General features: G+C 45.1%; 1 protein-coding gene across 4 annotated transcripts in view; it reads right to left on the bottom strand.

Annotated features, from left to right (window-relative positions):
- Positions 1-25,548, bottom strand: part of NFATC1 (nuclear factor of activated T cells 1) — a 117,332-nt gene that overhangs the window by 57,604 nt on the left and 34,180 nt on the right. For all 4 annotated transcript variants that reach the window (XM_076330655.1, XM_076330656.1, XM_076330657.1 and 1 more), the window contains exons 4-6: positions 13,599-13,801; positions 10,265-10,437; positions 7,865-8,005 (exon numbers count right to left, since the gene is read on the bottom strand). In XM_076330655.1, the coding sequence (XP_076186770.1) occupies positions 7,865-8,005; positions 10,265-10,437; positions 13,599-13,801 (517 nt within the window). The remainder of the gene's footprint in view (positions 1-7,864; positions 8,006-10,264; positions 10,438-13,598; positions 13,802-25,548) is intronic.

Raw genomic sequence — 25,548 nt, 5'->3', positions numbered from 1 at the left:
ACAATGTATTTATGAAGGGGTAAAAAACACTGCGCAGCAGCTGTGAGAAAGAAGAGTGAGAATATGTGAGAGAGACAACCCTGCAGACACCAAGGTCAGTGAAGAGGGAGGAGGAGGAGGTGCTCCAGGCGCCTGAGCAGAGGTTCTCCTACAGCCCATGGAGAAGACCATGGTGAAGCAGGTCGCCCCCCTGCAGCCCATGAAGACAACCACACCGGAGCAGATATCCACACTGCAGTCCATGCAGAGCCCACGCTCCTGGAGCAGGCTCCTGGCAGGAGCTGCAGCCTGTGAAGAGGAGCCCACACAGAAGTAAGTTTTCTGGCAAGAACTGCGGCCGTGGGGAACCCACGCTAGAGCAGGCTGTTACTGAAGGACTGAACCTCATGGAGAGGACTCACACTGGAGCAGTTCATGAAGGACTGTCTCCCATGGGAGGGACCCACGCTGAAGCAGTGGAACAGTGTGGGGAGGAAGGAGCGACAGAGAGGAGCTGTTATGGACTGACCACAGCCCCCATTCCCTGTCTCTCTGTCCACTCAGGGGGAGGAGGTCAAAGTCGGGAATGAAGGAGTGAAGTTGAGCTTGGGAAGGGAGGAGTGGGTAAAGGTGGTTTTTAGTTTTGCCTTTGTTTCTCACTATCCTACTCTATTTTTAATTGGCAATAAATTATTTTCCCCAAGCGGAGTCTGTTTTGCCTGTGACAGTAACCGGTAAGCACTTTCCCTGTCTTTATCTTGACCCATGAGCTTTTTCATCTTAGTTTCTCCCCCCTGACCTGTTGAGGAGGGGGAGTGAGAGAACGGCTTGGTGGGCACCTGGCAGCTGGCCAAGGTCAACCCACCACACCCCTTTCCTCTACTGTCTTTAGGCACTGATTGCTTCATTAGACTCAGCTTTCTGGCAAGGACTGTGAATTTCTATGTGTTTGGACAGAGGGTCCTACTGGAACAGTAACAGTAAAAACTATCTGAAATCTTGTGCTAGCTATAAAAGTTCAGAGACAAAGCTTTGATAGCACAGATACAGCTGCTTGAAGACACTTAGTCTGGCAAAGACATGAAAGAATAAACTTCAAGCATTCAGTCACAGTTTCTATAATAATTAAAAATTTACAGGATTACTGAGAAGTGACTTTTAACTAGAGACCATATGGTTATTCCTTATTTCTCTGTTGTCCACAGTAAGTATCTGTGATTGATTGATCTCATTCTTCACTGTGAAGAGCAACACCCTGGATGAGGCTTTTTGCCGCTGATACCATCTCATGCGTATGGCTACTGTCCCACACTGTCTTTGCCATTCCCTAGACTAAACAGCCAGGAAAAACTGAAACGTGCTGACATTTCCTACAAGCTACATCACTGCTCCTGCGTGCGCGTGAAAGGGTTCTACCATCAAATGACTCCACCATTTGATGACACTATTTGCCCAAGGATATCTATTTCTGGGCAGTGGCCAGAAACCCCTTCAGCTATCAATACATCTCTAGGAAATAGGTCCAAGTGACCTTCACATGAACTCCGTGCTCCCAACTTGTATGCCTTTGAAGTTTCCAGTTTATCTAGTTTCCAGAATTTTTAACCTCACTGCGCATGAGTCAGTGTGCAACCGCTCACTGCCAACTGGAACGTGTGTCCTGAACTTGGATAAACAGACAGATAAAGACAAAATTATGTAGTATCTGTCCATCTGACTAGAGGGGGAAAGGGAATTTTGCCATTTGCTTATTTATTATGTGAGCTACAGTATGATTACCAGTGTGAAACATGACCCCTTTTTGGCCAGTTGCCCCCCAAACTGTGACTGCTACTGGCAATGGAAAGAGCAATGGAAAGATCTCTGAGAATGTAAGATCTTTTACCAAATGGAGCTCTGCCAAGACTCAGGTCACCCGTCTCTCCATCACATCACATCACGTCAAAACAGACTCCAAACCCTGAGCTCCAAAGCGTAGCTGAGTCAAACCAAAAAGCCCACATGCATCCATTCCATCCACATGCCACTCAAATGTTTCATCAACATATCATTTTCCAGAACTTTTTATAAGTTCTCCTGAAGCTAAAATACTGCATTTGAGTTACCTGCCATACAACAAGGTAAGTTCTGCTCACACAACATACGGGAAACAGAACTGAATTTCTCAGGCCGACATTTGTACCTTAAAGCAGCAACTGATTGATTCTAATCTTTGCCAGACACAGTGAAATTCGAGAGGAACAAAAAACCTGTGAAATGCTTAAATTCATCCAGCTTCCTTCTTTTCCATATCGCATTTACTTTGTGCAAACATTCGGCTGACCAAGCCTGACCACACATCTAACGGGAGGCAAACTGTAAGTTTTCCCATCTGAAATACATACAGAAAAGTGTGATTTCCTTTGGCATATACACCAAAAAATTTGGTGATTTCACCCAGCTATCTTTCATCTGCTCTAGTATAACTATTACCATGCCATGTCAGCACCTTCATGTTCTAAGAGCAAAACCTGTTCCAGCAGGGAAGAGGAACAGTTTTGACAGAAAAATCCATGTAACAAAATAAAAACAACAGCAGAATGAACAGTTTGAAGCAATAACTGGGGTATTACGCAGTTAGGTTACAGAGTGTGTAGGTGCTAGGATCACTGTTGATTTGAAGGCTGAATAATTAACAAACAACATGTTCAAAACCATTGAAGTCTGTAAGCCTGGAGTTACTCAGAGATACAGCGTTACAAATTGTGAACTCTATTAACATCCATCAAAGAGAGTGATACATCTTCAGGGAGGGGCATTTGTCAGAAGTAAGCTCAAATGCAGGCCTTTGAGCAGGACAAAATGGCCCTCAACATTAACAGCCCAGAATCAGAATTTCAAAGTCAGTGTTATTTGAGAAACTAATCCTGTAGTGAAGTTGGGTGTTACATTTCTGCCTTTTTGCTCTTTAAAACTCTTGCCTTGAGCTCTGGTCACCAAGCACAAAACCAAAGAAACGGGTTTGGAGCTCGAACTTAACTAGTGGAAACTCAACTGAATGATAATTAATAATAATACACCAAATATCCATTTCTTCCCATAGATCACAACTTGCCAATAATGAAGATTTCGGTCAGTTTAACCTGATCTCTTAGGTATGTCTAGACTTGGCCAAATCCGTGAAGTCCAGAAATACTTGAGCTAGTTACAGTGCCAAAATCATTCTAGCTACAGGAGTAAGGAGCAATTTTTGAGCAAGGAGCAATTTTTGGGGTAGACTAACTCTTTCAGATCCTAGCGCGAGACTCTTTCTATATCCCAACATATCTTGGGCAACTCCATAACATCCTAAAGCATGCCAGGAAGACATACCCATAACTTTACTGTGCTTTGGTGCTTGGGATATTGCCTTTGTGTCTCATCAGTGAGCTTTCACTCGTCAGTTACAGGAAACATTTTGTGAACTGAGTGAAGAGAAACCAGGATTTTTCCACTGCACTCAGTTTTATAGATCACTAATTATAATCTGATATACTAGGAGCCAGCAGTCTGGTCATTTCTGTTAGGCTTTTGTGCTGCTTTATGTTCAGTAACTCGTATTACCTTCAGAAAACTAGCTTTGAACAACAAATACACAGTGTTTGCAGAAGCTGTTACCAAAAAAAGGTAGCTGACAGATATATAGTCCTTAAAACATATTCTCCAAACACCTCTGCATTTTCTGAACTTCCCTCAAGGTTTTTGTTGCCTGGTACATTTATAATCTAGAAATGGAATAAAAAGCTTTTAGAAGATAAGTAAATAAATCAGTGTCTTTTATTATAATTCCAGATCACGATCTGTGCTCCTGCAGATGCATATGTTACACAGGAAACATTTTGTCCCTCCTAGCCAAACACCTCCTCCCATAGACCACAAACATCAACTTCATTTCATCCACTTTCGTAACTAAAACGCACACCTTGCCTCCACAGCAAATACCAGCATACAGACATCAAGGGCCCTTGCCAGTAAGAAGTTGCAGACTTTTTTATATTTTAGAAAGTACTAGTTCTGATGATAAACAGATTGGTATTGGACGTCCTAAACCTAGCACCCAACAACCATGACACACAGACTCACAAGACCCTTTTGAAAGTCAGGAAGAGAAAAGCATGACTACAAAGAGAGACAGAAAGTGAAAGAAGATAAGAAAAACAATTATTAGTGTAATTTGTAAGAGACAAAGTCATCGTGGGACTCCCCAGTCTAAGGAAATTCTGAATTTAAAAGAGTGAACCTCTCAAAGCACATTCAGCATTCACTTTTTTACTACTGCTAGGCTTCTTGGACATCGTTTTATACCATTGTTCATCACTGGAAAGTATGGTCTGATGTGCAAGCAATAAAACATTGACCAAAATTCCATAAAATAAGGACTCATTTCAACACATGAGAACCTTTTACGGTACTGTAAAAGGCTTGAGCAAATTTTAGTCCACTTCTGAAAAGACTCATTATTTATCCAAAGGGGTGCCTTCTGCCTGAGCGCTGGACCACACCGTGAGGGGTTCTCCTCTCAGAGGAGGTCCTCACAGTGCTCCTCCCACGGTCCTTTCAGTGCGCCTTCATCCCTTGGCTGCCTCGTTCCTCCTCTGTGAGATGCAGAGTCGCAGGGCTGCAAAATATATTTTGCTCTGTTTCATACGCTTCTTGGCTAAAAAGCAGCCAGTAAGGGGTTAAGCTGAAAGCACCAAGCCGCTGCCTCCCCAGCTGAAGGATTGATTTGATCATTCTTCAGGGATTCCCTCTTGTATGAGTCACTGCTCAGACAGACTCCCCACGAAAGGAGGCCAGGATAATGCCATTCCTCCAGAGACTACAACAGCTGAGGGCTAGCCCTGAAGACGGAGAGCTTGGGACTCATGCTTGGAAAAACATTCAGCGGACCACAATGCACTAGGCAGAATTAAAGAAATTATTCAGACAGAAGGGGGGGGGGGGGGAAGGCGAACAAAAAGTGTTCTCGAACTCCTTACATTAACCAATTAAGTATGCAGACTAGCATGAATTAGACAAGCTCCCGGAGACTGCCTCCCGGCTTGGGGACTTTGCCTGAGTGAGGACTGACGACATGAGCTCATGTAGTATAATATTTAAATTTTATATAAAAGATATGTTCTCTTTATGAGTGCAATGATTCCTGTGATCTATTACTTTGTAATAGCTGCGTTTGGCTGCTACCCACCAGGAACGTGATTAACATTTTGAATTAAAAAACAAAAGTGGTAACAGCAGCAAAACTAAGGAATATCTTCAGCTAATCACAAAAGTTCATAACCAGCTTTCTAAGAGAAAGAGAAACTATGCTGGTGTTCCCTGTCTTGACCTACTTTCATAGACATGCAAGAGCTGAAAGGGAAAGAAACACCGTGTGCTGGTTTTCAAAAGTGAAGGCTGCTAATGCTTGTTCATTTGACATTAAATACAGTGACTCTGCTCAAAAACTGGGCCGGAGCACTTTGCCACTGAGACAATGATGCATCGCGCTTGTTTGTTTCCAATGCTTCGAGCTGTTAGGCAACGTAGCACACAACTCATCACAGAAGCCCTAGAAATTGCCCAGCCCAGATCAGCCGGCAACTTTGGTTTTTGTGTGCCATTCCTAGTGACACGACTGAAGCTCCTGGAGATGCTGAACACTCTCGACTTCAAAGGCTCGGCCCCTGCAGTGTACCTCCGTGAGGCAGTACTGCCCCGCAACTGCAACAAATCTACCGTGAGACCACTAAAACCAGGCAGGACAGTTTCAGATCAGATCTTTCAATACTGACTTAATGATCTTGATTACACTTCAATGATAGCAGCTCACTGACTGACTCCTGCAGTGTCGCCCCTCACTCCATGCCAGGGGGAAGAGTGCGGGGGGATCTCCGGTGGTGCTTTCATGTAGAAGAGACACTCCTGCACTGGTCCATCCTGCCAACCCATGCACCCAAGGAGTTCACCCCATCCATTTTTCAGGGTGACAGGCAAGGCCTTTTCATAATTTTCTTCCTCATCAGCACACCCAGTGTGCAGCAGTACACTCCTTCACCTCTCACAATGTTTAAAAAATGTCACTTATATAAATTATTTTCTATCTGTATGCTGTCTTTGTGCAGCCTCAAATTCCTTTTGCTCGAGGGAGGTATCTGTCTGGTTAAGAAGTACAGGGCTAGCCCCATTTTGCATTTTTGTAATTTAAGGCTATACAGTGAACATCCTGCTTTTGGTGTACTTAATGCTAAGGGAGACAGTGTCCAAATCCACACTGTGGTACCTGCTGGTGGGCAAGTAGCATCAGCATCATAATCCTTTGGGACATGATACTTCAAAATTTTTCCAACTCAATAAAGGAAGAAGAGAGAAAATAAGTGTGAAGGAAAGCACCTTTTAATGTGGTTTCCTTCCTGTAATGAGACAGATCGAGGACTTTATTCCTGACCTGTCACACTAACCCACTTCTGTGCAGCGAAGGAAGTTTAAATATGAAGTAGTCACATTCTTCCCTCCCCTCACGCTACGCAAAGAGCAGAGTTCAGGGTTTTTTTAATTGCAATACTACCTTTTTTCCTTTTTTTTTAACTTTTTTAAGAAACAAGAAGGGTGTTCTGCTCATCTCACAGCCACAGCCTGACCGCGCGTTGCGCGGCGCTTGGGGGTCACAGGAACAGCGCTGACTGGCTTTTGCCGAGGAGCCGGGGCGTTACCTCCGCCCCACGCGCACTTTTGGTGGCTTAAACCTCACCAACCCAGGACTCCAGTGGGGAACTTCAGGGAAGTCTTCTGCTCTTCTGAGCCCGCTGAGCTCGTGCTGACTCAGACATCTTTGCCTCCAGAGCCTCCCTTGCTCGCCCCCCATCCCTTCCTGCAGCCCGGCTTCCTGCACTGTCGGCAGCAACCCTGGGCAGGGAAGTGGTGTGGGAACCTCGTGGATATGGAGGGTTAAACGGGCGCAGCATCAAAGCCAGCGCTGGCAGCCTGAGGAGGCCTGAGGAGCGCCCAAGACAGTTTAAAGTTCAGGGGGGGTTTCAGCCGGCAGCTGAGGAATCCGTAGCTTGTGCCAGCACCACAGAAACCCTTTCCAAAGCAAGACTCAAAACTACCCTTAACGATTTCATTTCAGAGCCTGACTTTGACTCACAGCTCCGCTCCCACCACCTTTTCCCGTGGGGGCTTTCACGCGTGTTATGCATTGTCACCCTGTGACTCACCGCTCCTGCAGACACCTCCTGCTCCAGCCCCAGCTCCCACCCCATGCCGCTTGCCCTGCTTCCGCCTGGTCGGGGACCCTTCCCTGGGAGGGCCAGTCCCACCACCAATTCACTACAGGAGCACTGCCGTGCAAGGGGGGAGCCGGCGGCAGTCCTTCCCCAGTCCTCAAGGTAAACCAGAAATATCTCCTTCAAATGAATGCGTGCACGCTGCAAGTCCTCCTCAGCCAGCGGATTGTAAATGCCACCGGTCTCGACTGCCACAGGAGACACGTGCACATACACATCACCAGCAACACCACTCCCTCTTCCACAAATTACAGAACGGTTTAACAAGATGCACCACCTTGCGGGTTTTACAGAGACATGCCACCTGAGATTTTGAACACCTTTCACAGGTCCTACCCGGTACAGCCGTGGTTTGCTACAGAAACAAATGCCCAACTTCGACTTTCAGTGTTGCTATTGCCTACCTATAACTACACCTGCCATAATGTGAAACCTCAGCACTAGGCATGGCTCAGATCACTTTCACAGCTTTGCCAAGTGACATGGAAAACATATTACATGCAGAAGAAAATGTCATTACCGTATTTATGCTTTCATCATTTGGCAGAGATTTTAAAACAGGGGAAAAAAGGCAGACCGGAGTCTAGATTGAAAAGACATACCTGGTGCTTTCTCCACAAAGATGACTTTGGAGTCTTGCAGAAAGTTATGGCCAGTCAGTATCATTTTTTTCCCTCCAATAACAGGAAAGCTGTCAGTACTTTGCTTCTCCACCAGAGGCAGTTCTTGGGCAGATCTCTGAGCTGGAGAGTTATAAAGACGATAAAAAAAAAAAAAGCAACCACAAACACACACACACACAAAAATAAGTAAATACTGCATCAGTAAGTAACTTAATGCTTACCCTCATAAGCTAAGCTGTGTTTGATATAGAAACAAAGAAAGGTCAGAAGGTTTGCAGGAAACATGGTTGGTTTTCAAGCGCCTTGATCGTAAACAATAGGGTTATCAAACATAGCAGTACAGATTCAAAAGGCTCACAAAGAACAATCTGTTTTAAAACTCAGCTTGATCTGTACTGTATCAAAAAGTGTATTTTAATTGAAATTCGTTTATTTAAAATAATTTTCTCTTATGTTATCTATAACATATATGCCATGTGTTTACAAGACACACATGACAAGATGACCATCCATGTCCAAAATGTGTTTCAGTCACTAAACACTGTATTGTCAATTCTGCAAACTGTCTTGCAGCAGCAGCAGCCATAGGCCTCGCGATCCAGCAGAAGTTCACAGTTTAGACAGCGTATTTCCACCAGCACCTGAGTGCCAAAGCACACGTGGATCCATGCAAACAGAATCCGGTATTCTCGTGGCACATATTTTATCCCTCCCAACTGGGACACGGAGTGAGTGTGGCTGTGCTTCAAGGGATGACGTGACATTTTATCCAGATTACATGGTTTCTCCTGGTGTCACATGCACTAAGAGAAGCAGGAAGCTTTTGGCACCAGCTTATTCCACATTCTCCACTGGAAATAACACCAGCATTTTATTTTTTCTCCTGTTTTCCGCTCCTTTCAGGAGGCACGTACCACACTTTTGCTTGTTACACAACCCTCAAAACTGCAGTTCATTGATACAAATTTACTGGCTTCCTGAGCTTGGCACCTTCGCACAGACCAGTTCAGGATATATTTAAATTGTGCCTTATCCTGCTACATAGCAATTGAAAAGCTCTCATCAGCTTCAACAGGAGCAGGATGAAACCATGACTCCTCACATTTTTTGCTTTGCCTGTTAGCCTAGAACTTGCTCTGAATAAGAAACAAAGGGGAAATTGTTCATCTCATACATATCCTGGACAGAAGACAGGGCTTTATGCCAGTCTACCTGCTATAGCAGGAGGCTCTGCTATTCTTCATAAATAACATAGGTTTATCTTAATGTAACTCCCTTCCCACTGCCAATGCTCATTTGTTTATTTAAATGAATGACTGTGAAGGAGAGAAGCTATCACTGTTGGTCTAAATGCCACTGCTTTTGGAAGAGGAATGCAGGGATGCTCTTTCCTACAGCCTCTCTATTAACGATCCCTGAAAAAGCACCATGCCTCCAAGAGATCAAATGTTGATACACTCCAGGACCTGCCAGACATGTTGTGTGGGACTCCAGCCTGGCAATGACACAGGGACAAGGGCGGACACGACCCTCCAGCACGCACAGGGCTAGGGATGGTCAAGCCTTCCTCCCCATCCCCTCTGCTCCCCACCCCCAGAGCTCACCCCCCACTTATCCACCAGATGTTAAGTTACTCCCTACCCTGTTGGCATCAGAAAGATCCACTTTGTGGAATCCACCAAAACCTTGAAAAACTGCTTCGGTCCATCCAGCTGACCAAATTAGCCATGGGAGTTAGACTGAAATTCAATTTCCACCACTTGTGCTGGAGTGTTGAAGCTACACGAAGCAAAAAGGTTTTGTTTTGTGTGTGGGAGGCTGATGAGGCTTATGGAGCAAGAATGATACAGGTGTCTTTGGAAGGTGCCCCAGTGTATCTGATAAAAAGCAGCCTGTTCAATCAAAGAGACCCCAGCGCGGAAACCTGGTTTCTGGAGGTTTTCTGAAGCCGCAGGCAGCTTGTGCCAGTGCGTCAGCTCTAGTATACTGCTAGCTCCGCATCAAAGAGGTTGGGGTTTTGTTTGCTGGCTTTTGCTTTATGATGGGGAGACAGAGAGTGAAAAGGACACAATAGCTGTTTTCCAAAACTCCTACAGCAGTTACCTGTATGACAGGGAGTCACCAGAAAAAAAAGCCTTGTCACTCTCAGGTCTACTATTAGTTTAAGTGCACTCTACTTTTGTTCTTTCCTATAGAAATCAATGCACGAAGCTACACATTTTTTTTGTCTTCAGTATAAACCATGTGCTTTTGGAAAGTAGATTAAGGTTCACCAACTAGACAGGTAAAGCAAAACCAATGTATAGCATGTCGGTGGACAAAGACTGCGTGTGAGGTGGCACAATACCCAGCAAGAGAAGGATGTTTGTTGCTACTTACAGCACTCAATGGGGTTGGAGGCTACTTGCAAGGAGAGTGTCCTGCCATTGGCCTGCGGGATATGAACCCTGAAGACCAGCCGCACACGTGTGTTCTTTCGACCGATGTCTGTCTCTCCCTTGCGCAGCTCGATGTCAGAGTTTCGGAGTTTTAATATCCCAGCACAGTCGATGCTACCCAAAAGGAAACACAGAGCAATTCAATTCATTTCAAGAAGGCTTCAGAAGACAAGATCGTGCAATATCTTCCCTCTCTCCTGTACATCCTTCTTAAAAATCTGAGTCAGACACGACCCAATGACCAGGCTGAACACGGCAGACTTTGTTAAGCCTAGTACTTGCATCTGCAAGTAGCTGATTTGGGGCTATCTGTAGTAACAGGTAGCTGTTACTATCTGTAACAGTAGCTGCTACTACTGTTGAGCACACAAATTTAGGATGTTACTTCGGTTCCCAGAGGAAGAAAATCTGAAAGATCCTTCCTCTCGAACAAATCCTGTAAGGATGGTGCTTACAGATTAACCAAAGCCCAAAGAAATAGTAAGACTAGAAAAGTCAATGGGATGAGATGGTAGTGCACAAAGTGTTACTAACCTAGAACGCAAGGTTACTTACGATTTCACTTGTTACAGCTAACTTGGAGAAAAATCTGACATGATTTTTATTCTAGGGCAAAGTCCTGAAAATGCTTATTAATGAGCACAGCTCTCCCTGAGGTCAGTTCTACTGTCAATGTTTTTATATTTAAATGAGTTGGAAATATGCCCAAGCTGAGCGTTGAGCTGAAGCTCTGCATGAAAAAACCTAAACTCAGAGTCCTCCCTCCACATTAGGAAAAAACGTGCTTTTCATCAGGTAGAACTATTACTATTTCTGACCCTTCTCTCCTTTTTTTAACTTTGGTTTTCTCCTGGATGAGTTTACAAGTCAGGATTTTTGTCAAAGCAAATTTCAATAGAGGAAGTTTCCAGAACAAAAGATATATAAACATACGCACTCAAAAACCCACTGCAAAAATACCTCTGCTTTGGCATGACTACAAAGCCTACATGGCAGTTTCTTCTGGGTACTGGTCTCTGGCATCATTTTATTACACTGAATATGCATAGTTTAATTTTGTTTTGCATTCAAAGAGTCTAATTCCACCTCCAGATCTTTGAAGCTCTGTTCTGAAGTAAACTGCAAACAAGAACTATGGCAGCATGGGTTTGATCTACGTTTTTTCTAAAGTATGGCTTTCAGAATAACAAAAAGGCCCTTGCTGATACGATCAAAGAAACTAATGAAAGTATTAAAGCTTCTCAACAATGCATATTAGCAGGTGAAGCCATACGAATTATGAAATATTTGTACCCATGTCAAAATTCTACGCAAAGATCCATAACATACGGAAGAAACAGTGCGCCTCTCAAAATTGTCTCTCCTATAGCAACACTTGTAAAATAAACAAAAAGTACTTAATGACAATTAGTTCAGAGCCAATAAAGTTCAGAGGAGAAAAAGCATTTGAATTCAGGCTTGTAAAGTCATGGACATTAAAATCTAAAGTCAATAGGAGTAGCTAAATGTGCAAAAGTTTAAATGTGCAGACGAGAGTCAGTGTTTCACTGAACCAAGGCCTGAATACACAAAGTATGTGCGAGAAAAGTGTTTGCTCCAAATTTCAATTCATTGTTAGTGCTACATGAGGTTTCAGACTACTGACGTGTAAGGCTTACATATGCCAAAGCATTGTTGGTGGTTCTTGAGAGAGCTCTACTACGATCTGGCACGCATGTCACGAAAATATTCAGCTTGGCTCCCAAACTGTGCAACTACCTTTATTCTAGGGAGAAAGATGATTGAAACAGTAATAATGTTTCTAGATGGCCAAAAATGTTATTCAAAATGTTATATAAAGGACCAAATAAATATCGCGTGGGTACCAACTGTTGAAATTTCAGTAACCTCAATGGAGTCATGCCAGCTTACGATGACAGCAAATGGGGCCAATAATTTTGCAGGCGTGTCATGACTTTTAACACAATGCACTGACAAAGGTCCTCAGGTCTTGAGTGATCACCCTAAGCCTGGCTGGCAATGCAGCTAAACACATTCTAGCTCTTCTATTTACATGAGGCACTCTGGGGCATGTTGTACATGACACTGCAAGCCAGCTTCTAATAACTACTACCTGCGGAAGGACTTCAGGTGTCTGATATCATTTTTCATTTCATTAAGGCGCGAAAAACTATGAATAAGAAGGAGTGAAATTGTGATTTTAGTAAGCTCCCTGGGATTTTCCCATGGTATTTGGTTTGGTGGGGCCAGGATTTCTTGCTTGCTTTCTGTCCATCTACCTACTTATCTTTCTATCTCCCCATACATACGCACAAAGGTGCATGCATCTATATATAAATATGAATACATTCACATTTATACACACACCGAGAGATGTACGTGCACGCAAGCACACACAAATTCCTCCCAATGCAAGACACCTCAGATAAGGGTTAGGATCATTTGAAGGAGGGGGGAGACAACTCAGATAAGGGCTAGGATCATTTGAATGAGGGGGGCAGGGAGGACAGGATTAAATAATGTGGAGGGTCTCATGTATGTCACATACACAGAGGGATATTTGACCCTTTATTCATAGTCCTGTAATGAAATTTACCTGTGTGTAACGGACCTACGGGGCACTTAATTATCACTCAGACTCCTGCTAATTCAGAGATCCTTAGACATCCGTGCCTGCTTTTCTGCATAGGACTAAACTTATCCCAGTTTAATAACTCCAATCTGTAAGTTGTATCACCTTTACTCCCCTTGTTAGTTCTACAAGCTTTGCTTCTAAACTAATGCCATGAAAAATGCTGATTTTTATTATGTAAGAAATAAGAGTGGTTTTATTCGTCTGAAAAGAACACTAGGGTACTTGGAAATGCTCTCTAAGAGTTTCCTTTGACATCCAAAGATAAATTTTAATAGGCCCTGTTCCTTGTGCTAGTGCGTATAGGAGCAAGAGGTGTCATATTTAGAAACTAAATGCAGGAGCTGAGGTAGGAGATATTTACAGCTTGGTAACTGAGATACTTATTTTAAATGGCAAATAAGCACATTGGCTGAAACTCTAGAATGAAAGCCATCAGTTGTCGTAAATATTTGTGAAGTTCATTTTGTTGTTAAGCTGATTAGGGGCAAAGTTGTGAAAACCTACTATTAGAGAGAGACCTTTAAAAAAAAATAGGAAAAAGGAAAATTGTGTACAAAAAAATAAAAAACAACACAGAAGAAATCAAGCAGAGCAACCAAGAGGAAACTGCTAGGAGTCAGATACGGTGCCTGGGTCTTACATTGCTCTCATGTTGTTCTCTGGAAGAAGTGGAATTTCCAGGACTTTGGTGTTGGAAAGTATTGTTTCGTGGCTGGTGGTAGAAACGGTCTTCCCGGTGATTCGATGAACCTGGTAGAAAGCATGGGGTCGCAGCAGGCGGTCGTCTGCAGTCCCAATGAACAGCTGTAGCGTGAGCGGCTCGCTTTCTAAGTAACCATGTAGCTGGCAAGAGAACAGAAAACGCCCACTGAGCACCATGCACATAAACTGCTAGGAATCAATTAAATTTTTATAAGCAGGAGAGCCTAATTCAAGGAGAGAACTTGTGACAGGTGCTATGTGTTAAGTTCCACCCTTCCATTTTTCCTGTAACGTAATATTGGTACAATAAAAAGGTGCACTCAGAAAATGCCTCATTACCCTAAAGGACCTGAGGCACTTTAGGTGGGGTGAGCTTTTGAGCACTCCCGCTACGTCCACAGAAGACTTTGTATAAATTCTGCCGTGGCATTCAACAAAAAAACACAATGAACTCAATGTTCCCTCCCAGTACTGAGGGTGGCAAAACCAATGGAGCCTGCAAGTGGAAAGGACACAGCTCATCCATCCCCGAGCTTCCCAGGTCATCCCTCGTGCAGCAGCAGGCTGCTGCTCAGGACACGTCCCCTCATTAACTGATTTTTATGCTGGTAAATACCTCCTGGGACAGCGTGGAGACAGATCACATATACATGACTAGTAGCTCACCATGTGTGTCAAATTCTTGTTATAATCGCACAAAAATCTCATTGAAGCTACTGGGCCTGACTTGAACCTCATCCATGTTACAGTGACCGCTCTGATGACAAGAGTTATTTCTGCCACAGGCTGGGGACAGAGGAGGAGCAGAGTCTGGCCTCATCCCCACCATCTCCTGAAGAAGCTACTCTGGGTTCACACTGGTGCAAAGGAGACCACGGGTGGAGGTGTCTGGGGAGAGCTCCAACCTCTGCTTAACACTGCCGCCTGATGCTGGGAAATGAGTTTCACAAAAATAGTTATCTCGCAGTAGTTAGCCACGAAGCCCCATCCTAAGGGAAGGGAGGATGCAGCAACTATAGGAGAGAGGAGTGCGGGCAAGGTGGGCTGTCCCAGGAGATGTGCCATCGCAGAGCAAACCTGCTCGCTTTGTTGTAGGTTTAGTTTCCCCTGCGAATGGTTCAGGTGGGTTTGGCCATGAGTTATCCACCATCACTGCACCATCACTAAATCTGATAGATCAAAATTAGACCACTGATCATAATTCGGTGAGGAGCAACATTTTTCATTTACGGAGCATGCAAGTCCAAAGCTAAATAAAGCTGAAAGAAAGTGGTGAAACCTGTATCAAATGTTGTTAATATTTGTGTTTTGATTGCTTTCACTCTCCTTAAATCTTAAAAAGTAATTTGTGGCTTCATAATAACGTAAGACCTATCTCTCCGGAGTTTTTTACCATCTGGCAGCAGGAATGCTATTAAGAACAAAGATCTTCAGTCGCTTTTGCTCCTTGAGCACTGCAAAATTCTGGCGAGTGCAAACAGAGGCACAAAGTCTTCCCACTGCTATCAAACACACTGATGGCAACAGGAATGCATAATGGCAATGTTTCAGGTACCACGGTAACCAATGCATGAGCAAGGAAGGACGCTGTACCTAGACACATCTTCTATCACTAATTGGGCATACTGCAGATTTTTCACCCAATGCTTTGGTCAGAAGAGCCAAGAGGAAAACAGAAGCACTTTAATTTGTTTGATTTGGTGTAGCAATTTTTACATCCTTACCTAAAGCGCATGGATGCCGGGAGGACGCAGGGACAGGAGGAGGCAGCTCATTTCTAGCACTCCAGTATTTTATCAGCTCTGCATTGCTGAGACACCACACGAAGGCAGCTCGGAGCCAGGGGGTTGTGATATGATATGGGGGTTTCCATATCAGCGTTGTCAAATTTAAAACACATTAGCAGCGGTTTGAAAATCTGTGGTATTGGCAAAATGACGGAGAGAGAAAAGCAGAGCCAAGCCTGCGCGTTGCCTTCAGCAGGGTGCCGTGGGCTCCACATCTCGGTTCAGCCCCACACGGAACACCCACCTCCTACGGCCCCTGACACCAACATTAGCGCTACACTGCAAAAAGAGGGCTTTCTGGCTTTAAGCCCCATAGGTGGAGATGCAGCCCGAGCTGCCGGCGGGCGATCGCAGGTGTGCTCCTGGCACAGCGGGCGGCCACGGGGAAGCCACCGTCCTACTCATCACCACCCCGTGCACCCCGCCTTGCAGCCCTGGCTGTTCACTACCGTCACCGGCGCGAGCGAGCGGGCTGGTGGAGTGACCTGGATTCGGCCCGGTCTGATCTCACCCCACCTCAGCATCTCCAGAGCCTCAGCAGCAAAGCTGACGTGACAGAGGAGACGCAGGGTATCGTGGGGTATTTTTGATCGCAAGCGGCACGCAGGTTTGCAGGGGGGAAAAGTAAGACAGTGTGACACACCAGCCGATTAAATTTCTATGCATTACCAGTGGTCACTTCTCCAACTCGTCATGGACGGTGCTTTTTATGGAGAGTGTAAAATTAAAACAAACACATATTGAATTACAAGGCTGCTTAAAAGGTAAAAATAGACTAGCGAGTAACTCAAACCTCAATTCAGCAAAAGCTAAATCGCACACCGAGGTACCCATATGTTTTACTGAATCCAGAGAAAGGGGTCAAAAAATGTTGGTCTTGCATTGGGTTCTGCTATTTCAGGCTTTATCTTTAAATCTGAACTCAGCTGCTGCCGTATCTCACAACCTACTGCTGAGTCTCAGCTTGTGCTTTTCCCACAGGTTTCCTACCAGGAGGCAACTGAACACCCAAAGTCCTCAGCTTTGCGTACCTGCCCTCCCCCGAGAAGGGTTCACATGCTGAAAATAAATAGTAAGATCTCAGATGCATGTTTTGCATTGTTTTTTAAGGCTTGTGATCTTTAAACTAAATTTATGTTTGTTTTTTTTTAAAGGCCCTGTCGTACAGCCCTGCTGGGCTTTGCTTTGGATCTATTACCCACAGTTACTTACTCCCTGACAGCTACTTCTGCACCTGAAGACAAGTAGTGGCTACAGCACTGAACGAACATGAATTTTCAAGAGCTGGGAGGTGTCAAAAACACCCAGAAAGACTAATGTAATCACTATACGGTTGGTTTTGCTGCCCTCAAAACAGGCAAAATCCTCACTCTCAACTCACTGTAAGTTTTATTTCATATTCTGCGGTAGGAGGCATCCGATATCTGATATGTATTTCCCTTTGAGTTTTACCCATTGCATCACATTATTTACTTTTATATTATGTCACATAATCACGTATGCCAACAGAAGCAATAAAAGAAAATGATGCAAGGATTAACATTTAAAGGGGCACATACTGTGGATGACTAATTTTAGATTATGCACCCAGTGCACAACTTCTGTGACAGACAGCGCTGAGCTTTGCGAGTTTTCGGCATGCTGCAGATGTCTGGAGAACGGGCAAGATTTTGCTTACTCTCAGCTGGGTGCAGCGAGAATATTCTGCAGCTCCCTCAAAATATAGGTGAGCATTACTACTGTCACATCGTTCAGCAGGACTACGAGGGGAGCGGTGGCAGTAAAGGCAGAGCTGTGGTACTCCGGGCTGTTAGATTTGTCAACAGGTAAAGGGAATATCGAACAAGACAGATGTAAAATGGGAAGGGGGAAAAGGGGGACTGAGTATTTTTCTTTGTTAGGAAAGATCTCGCGCGTTCAAATCCATGCATATTTTCCACGCGTGCTCTGGAATACTGTACTTGGTGGTATAATGATTCTGTTTCCTGGCGTGCAACATGGGATGCATGCGTCAGACACCCTATTTTTATCTTTTTCTCTGTGTAACACAGTCCGAAGCTCTTCTCTTAATAACTCAGTGGCTGAGTACAGGTGACAAAGGCTGCTCTTGGCTACGGCATTCATAATAAAGGATGTGCCTTTCCTACCAAGCGTGCTTTGCTTGGCAAAACGCAGATCCCAGTGGAAAGAGCTGTACTTTCCCCTGCTGTGAAAGCGTAAAAGGACTTAGCTGCAAATACGGATCAGGTGCACAATGTTTTGGAATGAGTTTTCCTTCCCAAATAAAGGTGAGGATACAGCAGTCGCCTGGTTTAGTACAAAGGAAAAATGCAGGCAAAACTTAAGTATGCAGATTTTGGTTTTAAAATGAAAGTAGGTCATATTCTCCTGTTCTGACTGACCACTGACTACTCTGCTCTTTTCTTTTTTGAGCAACACTGTTGAAAATATTTGAACTGGTCTCAAATGGCATTTGCATTTATATTGTCTGAAGCTGCTAAGATCAAAATCAAACTTAATTGTGGGCCTGTTTTACACTCCTCTAATTCTATCAAAAGCGATGCAGTCACTGGTAATTAACACCAGAACAGGACCGATCACAGTTAAGCTCTTTGTCACCTTACATTATCTTACGCAAGAGCGAGGGAAAGGCTGCACCGGCTGGGCGACTGCTCCACCGCGCCAAGCTTTCCCTGGGATTCCTACACCTCTCCATCATCGCTTTCACAACACCCTCTCCCACCAACACGTCTTGATTCTCACCAGTAGATTGCTGCTCGTCCTGACGCAGAGTGCCAAAGCAAATCCCTGCCTTTCCCCAGACAGACGCGCCATGCACTGTGCATCAGGCCTGAATGTTTTCGCGCGTCCAGGCGCCACGGCGCTAAACGCCAGGCGTCTTCCTCCGGCGGCCAGCAAAGCGCGAGGGAAACAGTGCTGTTTCACCCCTCGCAGCCAACATCCGACTGCAAGGTACTATCTGAATCAGTCCTACAGCGATGATAACCTGAGGTTTATCACAGACGTGAGCATACCCAGCCTGCCTGGATTCCAACCGTGCGCCTGGTGCATATCTATGAAATCTGGCAATCAGAATTAAACAGACTTGAAAAATGATGAGCAGACGGAGCTGAGGTGCTCTTAACATGAGTGTTAGGAAAAAAAAAGCAAGATGTCCCCAAACCTCGCTGTAGTTACCGAATTTTGAGGCATTTTTGCAAATGTCGCATCCAATAACTCAAACGCTATTTCACCGTCGGTGGTTATTCTGGAGTCTGTGAGGAAAACTTCTATTATTTAAGCCACGACATTTATTTTAAGAAACGCGGCTGAAATATTCTGCGTGCTCCCTTCCAAGTGCTTTATGCTTTTGGCATGCTGAAGCATCTGTTGAAATGCTCAGAAAGCTACCTGTCGTAACAAGGAGCCCTCTGTGCCTGGAGAGGCTCCTGGAGGCCACCGAAAGAATGGTCCCATTCTGACGGGGCACACCAGCCAGGTATACCCTCTGCACCCACTCACGCCATCAGGAAAAAAGGGAGCTACACTACATAATAGCTTTTAAATGTACTTATTTGGAGTTCTGGGAAAAGACTGCAAAAACCCTACAGCGGTGCATTCCTCCAGACTCTGACACTGTAAATATGTTAAATGACCGTAGTGGCTGATTTAGGGCTTAGCCCGTCCCAACGCATTCAGGGCAGAGCTCCCACTAATAACAAAGTGGGGCATGACCAGGGACCCTCTAAACTAGTCAGCAGCTTGTGCTTGAGACTCTCCACGCTAGTAGGGGCTGCATCCTTAATGATAATGATGTGCCAAAAAAATCCATAGGTAACATCCGTATCAGCGACGCATCTACAAATGTGTGTGCCTGCTCTTTGTACGTTTGGTACGTAATAAAGACAAGTAGTAAATACACCCATTTATGGTGTATAGTAAGAACAATATCTACATTTTCTTATCCTACCATGTAACTGATGGCCATGCTGCTTGCAGCAGGTACCGCAGTGCTTACGCTCAGCAATGCCTTACAGGTCCATCTGTCCCACTTGCATTTCTAGAACTGTTGAAGGAATACCCTGAGTCAGTCTGGAGAGAATCATTAGTGAGACTAAACACCCGGTCTGGGGAGAGGGGGCTTCTTTCCCTTTTTTCCCCATCAGTGTTTTGGAATGTAATTCTAATGCTTTCAAAAAGGATAAAAATCTATAAAATAGTGACATTTTTAAAGTAATTGTTGCTTGTCTCTTTAAACCAGAGCTTCAGGAGCTACACACCAAATAGCTTAATTGCTAACTTTCTCAAGCAGTAGGTCTTTTTTTTGGTTACAGTAACTGCACATGATGAATGATAAAATGAAACAAATTGTCATGTTTTAAAAACGTACCTAATGTACAGCCTCAAAAAAATAACATCAGCGAGTGCTCAGTGTCCTGATTTTTTAAAACCAAATGGAAGATCAAACTGTTTAAACTACAAGGAAAGTGCATGAACATCTTGAGTATTGATTTTAGCTGTGAGCACCAAGCATGCATAAAAATAGGGTCATCAATCTGATTTTTAAGAAAAAGAATTTACTTTTAGCTACCACGTAGAAACACTAGGAGATGTAAGCCGTTGCATTACGGGTTTAAACGGGAAGAGGGAAAAGTTGGTCTTGCGGGCAATGACTATCATGTGAAGCGAAGTGGAGACCCAGGCATCTATTCTCACGTGCGCTGCAGAGATCCTGCCTGACCTTCGCCTGGGCAGCCACTGAACTGCCCTGCCTCTGCGCCCCTGAGCTGAAAACGCCCAGGGACCTGCTGCTGAAAGCTCAGGGAGCCAGCAACCTATGGCTCTGGCAAAAAAAAGACACGAAAAGACTGCCCTCATCACAAAGTCCCCTCCTATTCCTATTCTGGCCTGGTTTGACTCTGAATTCCTTTGCCAGGGGAGGCTTGTGGAAAAAACACACTTCAGGTGCCCAGAGCCAGGGGATGGTAGAGGCTCTCCACTCAGCCTCCCCTCCCAAACCAAAGGGCTTAATACCAAGTGCCCGGGAAAAGCCAGGCAGCCCTCTGGCAGATAAGGGGGTGCACCGCGCACCCCAGGGCAGGGGCAGGGCACTACCAGGCAGCTGTACTCTGCCCTACAGAGCGGGCTCCAGGCAAGGGCCGGCAGCCCCCAGCTGAGAGATGCAGGACCCTGCGGGGCAAGGAGCGGTCCTGGCAGCGCCGATTCGGCCAGACATGCAGCGTCCACTGGGCACCAAGAAACCACTGCGGTGCCCGCCCTGCTGCGGGCTCTCGCAGCATCCCTGTCTCTTTCCAGCTGTTTCTCTCCACCTCCAGCAGCATGCTCTGCAGGGGCACATGTTTCAGCCACTACTGTACCACCCACATGCTCTTCGTGCTTTTTAGGTCTCTGGCCCAGAAGGATGCAGGCTGCTGCAGCCCACAGCGTACCTAGGACTGAGAGAGGCACATCATCCTGACCAGGTACCTCTTCCCTTTGCCGGCAACCAGGCATGCAATAGTGGGTGCCAGTTTTCAGATGACGTGCAAAGCTCAGCTCCAGACCACTTGTCACCGTGGATTCAAAATGGAGGTGCTGAACTTGGGCCACGCAAATGCTCCTGTACACTCTGTTCTCTGATGAGAGCACAAGCCAAAAAAAGAGGAGAGTCTTATTCAAAACAGCAGAGCAGACAGACTTCAGAATTAAAAAAAAACCAAAAAACCCACCTCCTTAGGAGCTGAGGTGACTGTCTGGCTGTGATAGCTTCTGCTGAATTTTGTCTGACAGTTAACCAAAAAAAGCATATAATTTATGCCCTGTGCGACTTAACATACATGCTACTACACCTTAGTCCTTCACTTCAAATAAAAATGTAACAGGAATTCCTACAGGTTTTTGTGCCGCTTTCAAGATTTATTTTTCCTTTCTAAAACTAATTTTCCTTGGATTCACTCAAACTCTGTTTTAAGATCCAAATGTAGTCAGAGCTGGTCCACAAATAAAAATCAAATGGCTTGCTCCTGCAAAGGGCTAAGCCTGCGCAGAGGGCAAGAGCTGGACGGGAGAAGGATTGAATGGAAAACAGCAGGAGTGTGTTTTATGTGGCACTTTCTAGTGCTGCCACTTGGACTTTAATTCAACAGTGCAGCAAAAGAGCAGCTGTTCACATCACGATGAATAAAGACCTATATAAAACTTCCAGCTGCAAATACGCTGTGAGGAATTATTAATCTTAATGTAATAGAGATGCTGTACACTCAGTCACTGGCTCACAAGTCATTTCGGTCTCTATCCAGGGAAAAACAGCCTTCGTGGCTGCTGGCTTTCAGCACAGCCATGAAATCTCCTTGTCTAAACAGCCACAAGACACTGCTCCCTATTTCTAGGAAGGATCTTCCTCCTCAAAAACAGACGTACCTAGAAACCAACCCAACTCACGCTCCTCCTAAAATTGTTAGACTTACAAGAGGGATGCCCATCAAAAAAGGAGTTACTAACAGAATGAATTTGGAGGTCCTGAGCACCTTATTCATTGGGACACCAGGAAATCATTACTGCTCTCGTGCCATTTTCTACCACGAGACTGAAGAGATATCCTTCCCATAATCCCAGCTGCCCCTTCACAATCCCCAGCCCCACCTTCAGGTGACCAGAGGCAGCCAGCCCTCTCCACACCATGGCCCATCTCTAAGAGGGCACCACCTAACTGTGCAGCCGTGGGAGCTTCCAAAACCTCCCTGGAGAACAGGGCTGGGGAGAGTCGTTCCCCTGTGGAGGAACAGAGGTGGCACCCATGCCAGGCAGTCCACTTAAATGAAGAAGTTTTCCTCCTGGTAAACAGCCCCACACTTCCCCAAGGGGGGCCACCGCTGGCCCTCAGGCAGGAGGACAACCTTGCCCCTGGATAGCTTGTCCTGCGGCACGGCCACCAGGTGTGACCTTCTGGGGCTCTCCACCCTAGCAGCCTGCGTGTGTTTGCATTTGGACAGGATCCATAGCAATATGAAGCCGAAGCGCAGGAGGTTTTCAGATTGCATTCAAGTAAGTGTACGCTGACAACAGAAAGAGGGGCTCTGGAAACCGCGGATTAAAAATCCGGGTCTGGGAGGAAGTCCAGTGCAGTAGTGTCCCCCCTGAAACTACCCAACCCCTCAATTTACTCAGCTTCCACTGAAATGTTTGCCCTCAGCATCCGTAACAGCTTCCAGCTTGGACAGTCATACCCGTGATCATGTAAGAGTTAAAAAAAAAAAACAACACAGGAGCACTGCAACAGGAATTTATTACATATTCTTAGGCAGATACCCCGGGCAAGCTTATACTTGTGAACCTGCCTTTCGTCATGCCGCTGACGCACCGCTTGCATCCAGCAAGCTCCCATTTGTGGGTGAGCACAGGCTGGCCTGGGATCCTCGGGCGTGTGTCAGGTGCCGTCAGCACAAGTGGGACAGGCGTGATGCCCTCACTGATGCCCATCCCAGCCACGGTACAGCGCCACTGCCAATATCCATCGGCGACTTCTCCTAACCCGAGACACGCCACACACCCTGAATGCCGCATTATCACTCGGTGACTCACTAGCGCTGCAGTAACTGCATTACTTTGAATTCCCACCCCTGCAAATTTGAGGGCAACGGGGTGCCCAGCTACCCCCAGGGGTTATCTGCTTAAGGGTCAACGCTTTTGAGGTGCTCTTCCTGCACATCAAGATGAGCACTGGCTCACACGGGACAGGGGCAACACAGTTCCAGGCAAAATAACCTCTGGGGTTCATAGGCACCAGTGAGACAGTATTAGACCAGAAATGGTTGCTGTCCCCCTAAATTTTAACTCCTATCCCAATGCCATTTATTTAAACTGCTACTGAAGACAGAAAGCTGGGGCTATGTTTAAATGCTTTATCTCTGTAAATATTTGGAGAGCTATAAATACTGAGCCATATTCATAATATGAATATTGGACTGACTGACCTGTTGCCATGAAAATTACTATAAATACACTTCCAATTCTTAATTTCTCTGATTTGCCAAGGACTCCTTTAAAAAGACAAAAAAATTCTTATGTAAGACGTCTTGCTATTTAATTAGCCATTGGAGTCAAAGGCCGCAGCACAGAGCAGGAACTGAAAACTCAATGATAGAGGCAGACAAAGCACGTAATGCACTAGCACGCTATATAGCTGTATGTCCCAAGTGGGACTTATTATAATCAGACAGCCCATGAGTCAAAGCCCTGACTGCTTTCTGTGTTTGGGGAAAGGAGGCAGCAGGAAGGGAGGCTGTCTGAAGGCCTGAAATAAACCTCCTCGCTTCTTCTGCAAATCACATGAATACCGATAGCTTCCAAATTTCACAGTACCTCTGTCCGTTTTTTATGCAGAAATGAATTAAAAGAAGGAAAGCATTTCAAGGCATTTTATAAAAGCGCAGAGCGAGGATGGCTTTGCGGCTGAAGGAGTAGCGAGCTGGGCATAGGGCGATCAAGTTCCCATCTCCAGCTCTGCCAGATAGTTTTTGCTTCATCACAGATACATGACTTGATTAGAGCAGAGAAAATTTCATAACAAGTTTTTACATATTTCCAGCCTGCTCTATGTTTAATCAATTTGTGCTTCAGCCTTCTTATAAAATAAAAGCCAGTAACCGTGCCATGTGGCCGGGTAACCCTTTCTTCACTACAGAAAACGCAGCTCTTCCCAGCCCTCTGGTTCCAATCCTCACACGATTTACACCCGCGTTCCTTCAGGAATAAAGCAGATTAATGCAACCCCCTTGCTCTTCAGAGTCAGAAAAGTGCTGTCTGCACGTATATGTTCCTCAAGAGAGGTTCTGCTTCCATTGTTTCAATCCAAAAAAAGTGTTGTCATCACATGCACAAGATTCATAAACATGCTATTTGTGACTCCTGTCTCAGAGCAGAAAAGGGCAGTGTGTTTTGCCAGGTCAATACACACTTCTGGTCCTACTCTCCTTCCACAAGCCACCTTTGATCCACCTGGTCCGATTACACTGCAGTTTTATCTGAGAGCGTGCCTTCCACAGAAAGCATCTTAATGCAGCAATATAGGTCAGGTATATCTTATAGCTCGGCTTCAAGGTTTTGACCTCCAAGACAGTCTGATTAAACTGTGAAAAATCCAGAGAGATTGAATTCCACACTGTGAGTTGTTTGAGAGCAACAGTGATGCCATTGGTTGATGTCACTTGTTTTACCAAAAAAAAAAAATGGATGCAACAGACCAGACTCTCTGACCAACAAAAATAACATGAGCAGCTCTGCCCAACTGGCCACAAGAGCTAAAAGGAACTGAAAGGCCTGTGATCTCCAACAGCAAGTAAATAAAATAAGCATGAAAGACTCTTAGATAAACTTTCTCAGCACATACGGACTATTTTCAAACGATCATTCTAAATATTGTCACGTTGAGTAACATTATTTAGCAACAGCTGTTGCACTAGAATTTCATCCAAATACTGACGAGCTAATGCCACAACCCCATTTAAAGCTAGTAAGATGGCCAAATAAAATGTTGCAAATATTAATGGCAGAACTTGCCAATAAAAGCTTTACAGAGTAGCTTATCTGCTGCTGCAAATGGATGACACCTTGCTGCAGTGGGTGTTGCAGGATGTCAGTGCACGACTGGGATTTGAGGAGCACACTGAGGGTAACACTTTCTCCTTTTTTGAAGGGAGATGTGATGAGTACTGGTGACCAGGACCTGTGTTTTTACACCCAAACCAAGACAGCATCTATATCATCCTGCTGACTTCAAACATGAGGCTCTGGCATGGGTCAAGTCCCAAGCCAGAGACAGGAATGCCAAAGTCTTAAAAGGCACCGCTTCTCCCCGTCATACTCAAGCCTTACTTGGGTATCTAACCTACGAAGTAAACTTCCATCCTGGCGAACTGGTAAGATCTTAAAGCCTGCTGGGACCAGTTATACATAATTATACACAACACATCAAGTCAAAAAGAAACAGGAAAAAGCCAGGTGATTCACGCCACCTAACTTTAACACATACAGGCTGGACAACAACAGGGTCTAGTCACCTTGGCTGCCTTCACAGCCAGCAAAATGAGACATGCACTCTGA

Source organism: Aptenodytes patagonicus, chromosome 2, assembly GCF_965638725.1.
Source record: "Aptenodytes patagonicus chromosome 2, bAptPat1.pri.cur, whole genome shotgun sequence".
NCBI classification, from domain to species: Eukaryota; Metazoa; Chordata; class Aves; order Sphenisciformes; family Spheniscidae; genus Aptenodytes; species Aptenodytes patagonicus.
The sequence above is the reverse complement of the archived record's forward strand: the minus strand, read 5'-3'. Positions and strand labels throughout refer to the sequence as shown.